At 37.7% G+C, this 10,536-nt stretch overlaps 9 protein-coding genes and 1 pseudogene across 9 annotated transcripts; 6 read left to right on the forward strand and 4 right to left on the reverse strand.

Moving 5' to 3' along the window:
• Window positions 1-4: 4 nt before the first annotated feature.
• On the forward strand, window positions 5-476 carry LOC149090396 (histone H3-like; annotated as a pseudogene).
• Window positions 477-1,667: 1,191 nt separating this feature from the next.
• On the forward strand, window positions 1,668-2,586 carry LOC149090397 (histone H1-like). Its single transcript, XM_089265242.1, has one exon. It carries the CDS (start codon window positions 1,758-1,760, stop codon window positions 2,505-2,507), a length of 750 nt encoding a protein of 249 aa, XP_089121368.1. The 5' UTR covers window positions 1,668-1,757; the 3' UTR covers window positions 2,508-2,586.
• Window positions 2,587-2,905: 319 nt separating this feature from the next.
• Window positions 2,906-3,399, reverse strand: LOC149090398 (histone H2B). The gene has a single exon (XM_089265241.1). The coding sequence runs from the start codon at window positions 3,340-3,342 to the stop codon at window positions 2,971-2,973; it is 372 nt and encodes a 123-aa protein (XP_089121367.1). The 5' UTR covers window positions 3,343-3,399; the 3' UTR covers window positions 2,906-2,970.
• A 110-nt stretch (window positions 3,400-3,509) lies between these two features.
• On the forward strand, window positions 3,510-3,998 carry LOC149090399 (histone H2A). The gene has a single exon (XM_089265240.1). It carries the CDS (start codon window positions 3,583-3,585, stop codon window positions 3,955-3,957), a length of 375 nt encoding a protein of 124 aa, XP_089121366.1. The 5' UTR covers window positions 3,510-3,582; the 3' UTR covers window positions 3,958-3,998.
• A 546-nt stretch (window positions 3,999-4,544) lies between these two features.
• LOC149090400 (histone H4) lies at window positions 4,545-4,973 on the reverse strand. Its single transcript, XM_089265244.1, has one exon. It carries the CDS (start codon window positions 4,916-4,918, stop codon window positions 4,607-4,609), a length of 312 nt encoding a protein of 103 aa, XP_089121370.1. The 5' UTR covers window positions 4,919-4,973; the 3' UTR covers window positions 4,545-4,606.
• A 249-nt stretch (window positions 4,974-5,222) lies between these two features.
• Window positions 5,223-5,706, forward strand: LOC149090401 (histone H3). The gene has a single exon (XM_089265246.1). The coding sequence runs from the start codon at window positions 5,230-5,232 to the stop codon at window positions 5,638-5,640; it is 411 nt and encodes a 136-aa protein (XP_089121372.1). The 5' UTR covers window positions 5,223-5,229; the 3' UTR covers window positions 5,641-5,706.
• A 1,191-nt stretch (window positions 5,707-6,897) lies between these two features.
• On the forward strand, window positions 6,898-7,817 carry LOC149090402 (histone H1-like). Its single transcript, XM_089265243.1, is given in 2 exon segments — window positions 6,898-7,158; window positions 7,160-7,817. Coding segments are annotated over 2 exon segments (750 nt in total). The 5' UTR covers window positions 6,898-6,987; the 3' UTR covers window positions 7,739-7,817.
• Window positions 7,818-8,135: 318 nt separating this feature from the next.
• Window positions 8,136-8,627, reverse strand: LOC149090403 (histone H2B). The gene has a single exon (XM_089265239.1). The coding sequence runs from the start codon at window positions 8,570-8,572 to the stop codon at window positions 8,201-8,203; it is 372 nt and encodes a 123-aa protein (XP_089121365.1). The 5' UTR covers window positions 8,573-8,627; the 3' UTR covers window positions 8,136-8,200.
• A 113-nt stretch (window positions 8,628-8,740) lies between these two features.
• On the forward strand, window positions 8,741-9,228 carry LOC149090404 (histone H2A). The gene has a single exon (XM_089265238.1). It carries the CDS (start codon window positions 8,813-8,815, stop codon window positions 9,185-9,187), a length of 375 nt encoding a protein of 124 aa, XP_089121364.1. The 5' UTR covers window positions 8,741-8,812; the 3' UTR covers window positions 9,188-9,228.
• Window positions 9,229-9,770: 542 nt separating this feature from the next.
• Window positions 9,771-10,199, reverse strand: LOC149090405 (histone H4). Its single transcript, XM_089265245.1, has one exon. The coding sequence runs from the start codon at window positions 10,142-10,144 to the stop codon at window positions 9,833-9,835; it is 312 nt and encodes a 103-aa protein (XP_089121371.1). The 5' UTR covers window positions 10,145-10,199; the 3' UTR covers window positions 9,771-9,832.
• Window positions 10,200-10,536: the final 337 nt, after the last annotated feature.

Consider the following 10,536-nt stretch of genomic DNA (forward strand, 5'->3'; position numbering starts at 1 on the left):
GGCTCGTACAAAGCAGACCGCTCGGAAGTCAACTGGAGGCAAGGCTCCTCGTAAGCAGTTGGCTACTAAAGCAGCACGTAAAAGTGCACCAGCTACTGGCGGTGTGAAAAAAACCTCATCGCTATCGCCCTGGTACAGTTGCTCTGCGTGAAATTCGTCGTTACCAGAAGAGCACAGAATTGCTTATTCGCAAGTTGCCGTTCCAGCGTCTAGTCCGTGAAATCGCTCAGGACTTCAAGACTGATCTTCGTTTCCAAAGCTCAGCTGTAATGGCTTTACAGGAAGCTAGCGAAGCCTACTTGGTTGGTCTATTCGAAGATACAAATTTGTGCGCCATTCATGCCAAACGCGTCACGATCATGCCCAAGGACATTCAACTGGCCAGACGTATCCGTGGCGAGCGCGCTTAAATCGCTTCGCTATTCTGTTTAGTATATTATTACAAGCAACATCCAACAAATCGGTCCTTTTCAGGACCACAATATTTCTAAGAAGGAGATTCCTATTTTCGTTCAAACTTTTTTCAAGTTTCATTTGATCTCAAACTATAAATTGTAGGTCTCTTATAATACAATATATACATATATATTAAAGGCAAATCTAGAAAATTACTGAAAAATACTATACATCTAAAGAAAGTATTTTATTTATTATTATTGTTTTGTCTTTAAATAGCACAATATAGCTTTCTGATTTTTTAAAATTGCATTTTTATTATAAAGCGTTTAGTGTAAATTATATATTTACAGTGGTTAGCCAATTGCTTTTCAATTAAGATAAACTTATTTCTGATTGAATACAAGTAAGAATTTATCTACATATGTATATATTTTCTTTTTTGTGCCTTGTGTCTTAACGCTGATGTATTTATTTGCGCTAAATAAGTGTATCTGAAATGTTATTTTGAATCTGATGGTATGAAATGATTATATGTTTGAAGTTAGTAAATTCTAATTTTGTAATTTATATTATTAATGTTAAAAGGAAGAATTTATTTTTCTGAACGATTTGTATATTGCTTTGGCTTAAGAGCATGAATGCTTTGAACGGCTATTAGTTTAGTTGAAATGATATTTAATATATAAATCTATAGGTTATGCTTGTATTAATAGTTACATTTAATTAACAAATGAATGAATTATTATCTTTTAAATTGATATATAAACATTTTCATTATTAGTTTTTATTATTCCGAATGATTTTCGTATTGCGTTGGATCAAAAGCATGACTGTCTTTAACGGCAAATGGTTTAGTTGAAATCAAATTTAATGTATTTATCTATAGGGTATGCTTATATTAATAGTTGCATTTAATTAACAAATTAATAAATTATTATCTTTTAAATTTATATATTAATATTTTTATTATTATCCAATTAAAAACATTGTTTTTTCAAGATAACTTATTTTGCATTCATACAAAGCCTAACTTTGAGGGGCAATTAAAAATCATGAAATTATAAAAATGTATGTAAAAACTAACTTTATGGATATTTCAAACATTTAAGAATAGAATTACAAACGGTTTTAGTGCAGATATCAAATTTAAACTGTTCAAAAAGACAAGTCAATAAAATGGTCATTGTAAACTTTTGCGTATCGTATATTCAAAGGCACAAACATTCTCGTTCAGCCTTCCTCCTCGATTCTCATCCAAACGGGTGACCAAATTTCATGGTATTTTCGAATTAAACAAAAACTAAAACGTTTCGTTTTGTTTATTATAAAGTGAAAAGTAACGAAGTGAATAATACAAGATGTCTGATTCCGCAGTTGCTGTATCCGCGTCCCCTGTGACTCCACAAACAGCCCCAGCTGAGAAGAAGGTGGCCACTAAAAAGCCTGCATCTGCATCCGCATCTAAGGCAAAGAAAACAGCGGCCCCTCCAACACACCCACCAACTCAGCAGATGGTGGATGCATCGATAAAAAATCTTAAGGAACGTGGAGGCTCATCCCTTTTGGCTATTAAGAAATACATCAGTGCCACTTACAAGTGTGATGCCCAGAAACTGGCTCCTTTTATTAAGAAGTACCTAAAGAATTCAGTTGCGAGTGGAAAGTTGATCCAAACAAAAGGGAAGGGTGCATCTGGTTCATTTAAGCTGTCTGCATCGTCCAAAAAGGAGCCCAAGCCAAAGGCATCCTCCATAGAGAAGAAAACTAAGAAGGTAACTGCATCGGCAGCACCCAAAAAGAAGAGTATATCTGCCACCAAAAAAGTAAAGGGTACTGCTGATAAGAAGTTATCGAAGGCTGTGGTGGCCAAAAAGAGTACCGACAAAAAGAAAGCAGACAAAGCGAAGGCCAAAGATGCAAAGAAAGTGGGAACCATTAAAGCAAAGCCCACAACAGCAAAGGCGGCAAAGTCAAGCGCAGCAAAGCCAAAGACGCCGAAACCTAAAACTACAAGTGCTAAGCCTAAAAAGGTAGTCTCTGCAGCATCCCCGAAAAAAGCCGCTGCAAAGAAGCCAAAAGCAAAGGCTGCGTCCGCAACAAAGAAGTAATTTCACTTCGAAATTACTCGGCAGGGTATAAACGAATTTCAAAACAATGAAATTTGCAATTAATCAAAGTCCTTTTCAGGACTACTATTACATATTTCACAGAGAAAAAAAATACTTTCATAATCATATCTATAAGCCATTATAAAAGAAGAGGCCAATTAGAAAAAAATTACTAAATTATATTCGAAGTTCGTTCTTTACACTACGATAAAACAACACACATATGGTTTTGTGAGATAAATTTGGTAGTTGTTCTTCCTGGTTAGGCTTCGAATCGCTAAATGTTTCTCTTTACGAAATTAAACACAAAATATGGTCTTGTGAGATAGTTTTGATTATTGTACATAATATCACAATAGAAATATTCATTGAAATATTTAATATTCTTTGAAAAAAGATTTGTGGCCCTGAAAAGGGCCTTTTGCTTCTGCTTTTAGATGATCTGCATACATCGAGCTAAGATTTACTTGGAGCTAGTGTACTTGGTTACTGCCTTTGTTCCTTCACTGACAGCGTGCTTGGCCAACTCTCCGGGCAACAGAAGACGGACTGCAGTTTGGATTTCCCGACTGGTAATCGTTGAACGTTTATTGTAGTGTGCCAAACGAGAGGCCTCAGCAGCAATACGCTCAAAAATGTCGTTCACAAAGCTGTTCATGATGCTCATTGCTTTCGACGAGATTCCAGTATCAGGATGGACCTGCTTCAGCACTTTGTAAATATAGATGGCATAACTTTCCTTCCTCTTGCGCTTCTTCTTCTTATCATTCTTGGTAATATTCTTCTGGGCCTTGCCAGCCTTTTTGGCTGCCTTTCCACTTGTCTTAGGCGGCATTGTTATTCACTCAATTTCACTTTTACTCACTTCCCAAATGTTTGACAGAACCGATACAACTTGGTTAACATTTGTAGGATTTTTCGAACAACGTTTTCATGTTTGCGTATAGCACAACTCACCCTCTTTAGCTGAAAAAGTAGGTAGGTAAAAAAGTATAAGTTGGCATGTTGAGGATGTTGGGTATTCGATTCTTGTTTGTTGAGTGAAAAAGTGTAAAAAGAATAAAAGGAATATATAATGTCTGGTCGCGGTAAAGGTGGAAAAGTGAAGGGAAAGGCAAAGTCGCGTTCAAACCGCGCCGGCCTGCAGTTTCCCGTTGGTCGTATTCATCGTCTTCTTCGCAAGGGTAACTATGCCGAGCGTGTTGGTGCCGGTGCGCCAGTTTACTTGGCGGCTGTTATGGAATATTTGGCCGCTGAAGTTTTGGAGTTGGCTGGTAATGCAGCCCGCGATAACAAGAAAACCAGAATTATCCCTCGCCATCTGCAATTGGCCATCCGCAACGATGAAGAGTTGAACAAACTCCTTTCGGGCGTCACTATTGCCCAGGGTGGTGTGTTGCCTAACATCCAAGCAGTTCTGTTGCCCAAGAAGACCGAAAAGAAGGCTTAAGATTCGAATTAACTAAAACCAAAACCAAACGTCCTTTTCAGGACGACCAAAAATACCAAAGAGATTTTATTTTTCATATATTAGTATAAATAAAAAATATAATTTAATAAGTAAGCAATTAAAATATGCAGACATTTGACGGTACAAAAGTACAGAGATGACATTTTTCATGTATTAGTCTACATAATAAATGTAATATAATAAGCAATTCAATATATGCAGACATTCGTGACTGTACTAAAGTACAGTCATTCTTTCATTGAAATGTTGGTTGCTGGTTGGTTTGAATAACAAATTTGGTGTGTAGTATTTTACGAATACATACAAGAATTGCGTTTCCTGCTAGTCGAACTACGTAGAACTCTTTCTTGGTCGGATGTCTATAGACATCATCGTCTGTCAGCAGATAGCGGGAGCGAGTGTGGCGAGAGACAGAACTAGCGAGTCGAGGCAGGCATAGATGTTGAGGATATCAACACAATACAACAACAGCAGCATATATTTCGCTGCTAGAGAACTTAATAGCGGGTCTACTATAGAGAATCATTATTGAATTTCATATTTTTAAGCTCTTTTAAAGAAATATATTGGTGGTCCTGAAAAGGACCGATTGTTACGAATGTAAGTTGTTTGTTGTACTCGTTCTTTCTTAACCGCCAAAACCGTATAGTGTACGACCTTGCCTCTTCAATGCATAAACAACATCCATGGCTGTGACTGTCTTTCTCTTGGCATGTTCAGTGTATGTGACAGCATCGCGAATAACATTTTCCAAAAAGACCTTGAGAACGCCACGAGTTTCTTCATAGATTAATCCAGAGATTCGCTTCACGCCACCACGACGAGCTAACCGACGGATAGCTGGCTTCGTGATACCCTGGATATTATCACGCAACACTTTGCGATGACGCTTTGCACCTCCTTTACCCAAGCCCTTGCCACCTTTACCACGACCAGTCATTTTTCACTTTTATATAAACGCACTTCACGAATGTCAGAAATACTCTAATGTCTCTCAACAGAACCACCGCTATTTATACCGAGATATCCGAAAACTTGAGAGAGCACATACTGCTTGCATCTCGCTCACACACTACCCTTGCAACATTTACAACAGCTGAGTAGAGCAGAGCAGAGCAAGAGCGCATAGCATTGAGTATGTCGATCTCTTTCTAACGCACCATCATTTTTCCTATATAAGCAATGTCAAGGTCCACCGACCGACCATTGTGTTTTGAAACTGTGACAGTGTAATTTAAAATTTGTGAAGGAATGGCTCGTACAAAGCAGACCGCTCGGAAGTCAACTGGAGGCAAGGCTCCTCGTAAGCAGTTGGCTACTAAAGCAGCACGTAAAAGTGCACCAGCTACTGGCGGTGTGAAAAAACCTCATCGCTATCGCCCTGGTACAGTTGCTCTGCGTGAAATTCGTCGTTACCAGAAGAGCACAGAATTGCTTATTCGCAAGTTGCCGTTCCAGCGTCTAGTCCGTGAAATCGCTCAGGACTTCAAGACTGATCTTCGTTTCCAAAGCTCAGCTGTAATGGCTTTACAGGAAGCTAGCGAAGCCTACTTGGTTGGTCTATTCGAAGATACAAATTTGTGCGCCATTCATGCCAAACGCGTCACGATCATGCCCAAGGACATTCAACTGGCCAGACGTATCCGTGGCGAGCGCGCTTAAATCGCTTCGCTATTCTGTTTAGTATATTATTACAAGCAACATCCAACAAATCGGTCCTTTTCAGGACCACAATATTTCTAAGAAGGAGATTCCTATTTTCGTTCAAACTTTTTTCAAGTTTCATTTGATCTCAAACTATAAATTGTAGGTCTCTTATAATACAATATATACATATATATTAAAGGCAAATCTAGAAAATTACTGAAAAATACTATACATCTAAAGAAAGTATTTTATTTATTATTATTGTTTTGTCTTTAAATAGCACAATATAGCTTTCTGATTTTTTAAAATTGCATTTTTATTATAAAGCGTTTAGTGTAAATTATATATTTACAGTGGTTAGCCAATTGCTTTTCAATTAAGATAAACTTATTTCTGATTGAATACAAGTAAGAATTTATCTACATATGTATATTTTCTTTTTTGTGCCTTGTGTCTTAACGCTGATGTATTTATTTGCGCTAAATAAGTGTATCTGAAATGTTATTTTGAATCTGATGGTATGAAATGATTATATGTTTGAAGTTAGTAAATTCTAATTTTGTAATTTATATTATTAATGTTAAAAGGAAGAATTTATTTTTCTGAACGATTTGTATATTGCTTTGGCTTAAGAGCATGAATGCTTTGAACGGCTATTAGTTTAGTTGAAATGATATTTAATATATAAATCTATAGGTTATGCTTGTATTAATAGTTACATTTAATTAACAAATGAATGAATTATTATCTTTTAAATTGATATATAAACATTTTCATTATTAGTTTTTATTATTCCGAATGATTTTCGTATTGCGTTGGATCAAAAGCATGACTGTCTTTAACGGCAAATGGTTTAGTTGAAATCAAATTTAATGTATTTATCTATAGGGTATGCTTATATTAATAGTTGCATTTAATTAACAAATTAATAAATTATTATCTTTTAAATTTATATATTAATATTTTTTATTATTATCCAATTAAAAACATTGTTTTTTCAAGATAACTTATTTTGCATTCATACAAAGCCTAACTTTGAGGGGCAATTAAAAATCATGAAATTAATAAAAATGTATGTAAAAACTAACTTTATGGATATTTCAAACATTTAAGAATAGAATTACAAACGGTTTTAGTGCAGATATCAAATTTAAACTGTTCAAAAAGACAAGTCAATAAAATGGTCATTGTAAACTTTTGCGTATCGTATATTCAAAGGCACAAACATTCTCGTTCAGCCTTCCTCCTCGATTCTCATCCAAACGGGTGACCAAATTTCATGGTATTTTCGAATTAAACAAAAACTAAAACGTTTCGTTTTGTTTATTATAAAGTGAAAAGTAACGAAGTGAATAATACAAGATGTCTGATTCCGCAGTTGCTGTATCCGCGTCCCCTGTGACTCCACAAACAGCCCCAGCTGAGAAGAAGGTGGCCACTAAAAAGCCTGCATCTGCATCCGCATCTAAGGCAAAGAAAACAGCGGCCCCTCCAACACACCCACCAACTCAGCAGATGGTGGATGCATCGATAAAAAAATCTTAAGGAACGTGGAGGCTCATCCCTTTTGGCTATTAAGAAATACATCAGTGCCACTTACAAGTGTGATGCCCAGAAACTGGCTCCTTTTATTAAGAAGTACCTAAAGAATTCAGTTGCGAGTGGAAAGTTGATCCAAACAAAAGGGAAGGGTGCATCTGGTTCATTTAAGCTGTCTGCATCGTCCAAAAAGGAGCCCAAGCCAAAGGCATCCTCCATAGAGAAGAAAACTAAGAAGGTAACTGCATCGGCAGCACCCAAAAAGAAGAGTATATCTGCCACCAAAAAAGTAAAGGGTACTGCTGATAAGAAGTTATCGAAGGCTGTGGTGGCCAAAAAGAGTACCGACAAAAAGAAAGCAGACAAAGCGAAGGCCAAAGATGCAAAGAAAGTGGGAACCATTAAAGCAAAGCCCACAACAGCAAAGGCGGCAAAGTCAAGCGCAGCAAAGCCAAAGACGCCGAAACCTAAAACTACAAGTGCTAAGCCTAAAAAGGTAGTCTCTGCAGCATCCCCGAAAAAAGCCGCTGCAAAGAAGCCAAAAGCAAAGGCTGCGTCCGCAACAAAGAAGTAATTTCACTTCGAAATTACTCGGCAGGGTATAAACGAATTTCAAAACAATGAAATTTGCAATTAATCAAAGTCCTTTTCAGGACTACTATTACATATTTCACAGAGAAAAAAAATACTTTCATAATCATATCTATAAGCCATTATAAAAGAAGAGGCCAATTAGAAAAAAATTACTAAATTATATTCGAAGTTCGTTCTTTACACTACGATAAAAACACACAATATGGTTTTGTGAGATAAATTTGGTAGTTGTTCTTCCTGGTTAGGCTTCGAATCGCTAAATGTTTCTCTTTACGAAATTAAACACAAAATATGGTCTTGTGAGATAGTTTTGATTATTGTACATAATATCACAATAGAAATATTCATTGAAATATTTAATATTCTTTGAAAAAAGATTTGTGGCCCTGAAAAGGGCCTTTTGCTTCTGCTTTTAGATGATCTGCATACATCGAGCTAAGATTTACTTGGAGCTAGTGTACTTGGTTACTGCCTTTGTTCCTTCACTGACAGCGTGCTTGGCCAACTCTCCGGGCAACAGAAGACGGACTGCAGTTTGGATTTCCCGACTGGTAATCGTTGAACGTTTATTGTAGTGTGCCAAACGAGAGGCCTCAGCAGCAATACGCTCAAAAATGTCGTTCACAAAGCTGTTCATGATGCTCATTGCTTTCGACGAGATTCCAGTATCAGGATGGACCTGCTTCAGCACTTTGTAAATATAGATGGCATAACTTTCCTTCCTCTTGCGCTTCTTCTTCTTATCATTCTTGGTAATATTCTTCTGGGCCTTGCCAGCCTTTTTGGCTGCCTTTCCACTTGTCTTAGGCGGCATTGTTATTCACTCAATTTCACTTTTACTCACTTCCCAAATGTTTGACAGAACCGATACAACTTGGTTAACATTTGTAGGATTTTTCGAACAACGTTTTCATGTTTGCGTATAGCACAACTCACCCTCTTTAGCTGAAAAAGTAGGTAGGTAAAAAAGTATAAGTTGGCATGTTGAGGATGTTGGGTATTCGATTCTTGTTTGTTGAGTGAAAAAGTGTAAAAAGAATAAAAGGAATATATAATGTCTGGTCGCGGTAAAGGTGGAAAAGTGAAGGGAAAGGCAAAGTCGCGTTCAAACCGCGCCGGCCTGCAGTTTCCCGTTGGTCGTATTCATCGTCTTCTTCGCAAGGGTAACTATGCCGAGCGTGTTGGTGCCGGTGCGCCAGTTTACTTGGCGGCTGTTATGGAATATTTGGCCGCTGAAGTTTTGGAGTTGGCTGGTAATGCAGCCCGCGATAACAAGAAAACCAGAATTATCCCTCGCCATCTGCAATTGGCCATCCGCAACGATGAAGAGTTGAACAAACTCCTTTCGGGCGTCACTATTGCCCAGGGCGGTGTGTTGCCTAACATCCAAGCAGTTCTGTTGCCCAAGAAGACCGAAAAGAAGGCTTAAGATTCGAATTAACTAAAACCAAAACCAAACGTCCTTTTCAGGACGACCAAAAATACCAAAGAGATTTTATTTTTCATATATTAGTATAAATAAAAAAATATAATTTAATAAGCAATTAAAATATGCAGACATTTGACGGTACAAAAGTACAGAGATGACATTTTTCATGTATTAGTCTACATAATAAATGTAATATAATAAGCAATTCAATATATGCAGACATTCGTGACTGTACTAAAGTACAGTCATTCTTTCATTGAAATGTTGGTTGCTGGTTGGTTTGAATAACAAATTTGGTGTGTAGTATTTTACGAATACATACAAGAATTGCGTTTCCTGCTAGTCGAACTACGTAGAACTCTTTCTTGGTCGGATGTCTATAGACATCATCGTCTGTCAGCAGATAGCGGGAGCGAGTGTGGCGAGAGAGAACTAGCGAGTCGAGGCGAGGCATAGATGTTGAGGATATCAACACAATACAACAACAGCAGCATATATTTCGCTGCTAGAGAACTTAATAGCGGGTCTACTATAGAGAATCATTATTGAATTTCATATTTTTAAGCTCTTTTAAAGAAATATATTGGTGGTCCTGAAAAGGACCGATTGTTACGAATGTAAGTTGTTTGTTGTACTCGTTCTTTCTTAACCGCCAAAACCGTATAGTGTACGACCTTGCCTCTTCAATGCATAAACAACATCCATGGCTGTGACTGTCTTTCTCTTGGCATGTTCAGTGTATGTGACAGCATCGCGAATAACATTTTCCAAAAAGACCTTGAGAACGCCACGAGTTTCTTCATAGATTAATCCAGAGATTCGCTTCACGCCACCACGACGAGCTAACCGACGGATAGCTGGCTTCGTGATACCCTGGATATTATCACGCAACACTTTGCGATGACGCTTTGCACCTCCTTTACCCAAGCCCTTGCCACCTTTACCACGACCAGTCATTTTTCACTTTTATATAAACGCACTTCACGAATGTCAGAAATACTCTAATGTCTCTCAACAGAACCACCGCTATTTATACCGAGATATCCGAAAACTTGAGAGAGCACATACTGCTTGCATCTCGCTCACACACTACCCTTGCAACATTTACAACAGCTGAGTAGAGCAGAGCAGAGCAAGAGCGCATAGCATTGAGTATGTCGATCTCTTTCTAACGCACCATCATTTTTCCTATATAAGCAATGTCAAGGTCCACCGACCGACCATTGTGTTTTGAACTGTGACAGTGTAAATTTAAATTTGTGAAGGAATGGCTCGTACAAAGCAGACCGCTCGGAAGTCAACTGGAGGCAAGGCTCCTCGTAAGCAGTTGGCTACTAAAGCAGCACGTA

This window comes from Drosophila navojoa, unplaced genomic scaffold (genome assembly GCF_054131105.1).
Source record: "Drosophila navojoa isolate 15081-1374.11 unplaced genomic scaffold, UAZ_NAV_1.0 NAV_Backbone_225, whole genome shotgun sequence".
In the NCBI taxonomy this organism is placed as follows: domain Eukaryota; kingdom Metazoa; phylum Arthropoda; class Insecta; order Diptera; family Drosophilidae; genus Drosophila; species Drosophila navojoa.

Coding starts and splice junctions, on each gene's coding strand:
- LOC149090405 (XM_089265245.1), bottom strand. CDS start 10,144: ATGACTGGTCGTGGTAAAGGTGGCAAGGGCTTGGGTAAAGGAGGTGCA.
- LOC149090401 (XM_089265246.1), top strand. CDS start 5,230: ATGGCTCGTACAAAGCAGACCGCTCGGAAGTCAACTGGAGGCAAGGCT.
- LOC149090397 (XM_089265242.1), top strand. CDS start 1,758: ATGTCTGATTCCGCAGTTGCTGTATCCGCGTCCCCTGTGACTCCACAA.
- LOC149090400 (XM_089265244.1), bottom strand. CDS start 4,918: ATGACTGGTCGTGGTAAAGGTGGCAAGGGCTTGGGTAAAGGAGGTGCA.
- LOC149090399 (XM_089265240.1), top strand. CDS start 3,583: ATGTCTGGTCGCGGTAAAGGTGGAAAAGTGAAGGGAAAGGCAAAGTCG.
- LOC149090403 (XM_089265239.1), bottom strand. CDS start 8,572: ATGCCGCCTAAGACAAGTGGAAAGGCAGCCAAAAAGGCTGGCAAGGCC.
- LOC149090404 (XM_089265238.1), top strand. CDS start 8,813: ATGTCTGGTCGCGGTAAAGGTGGAAAAGTGAAGGGAAAGGCAAAGTCG.
- LOC149090398 (XM_089265241.1), bottom strand. CDS start 3,342: ATGCCGCCTAAGACAAGTGGAAAGGCAGCCAAAAAGGCTGGCAAGGCC.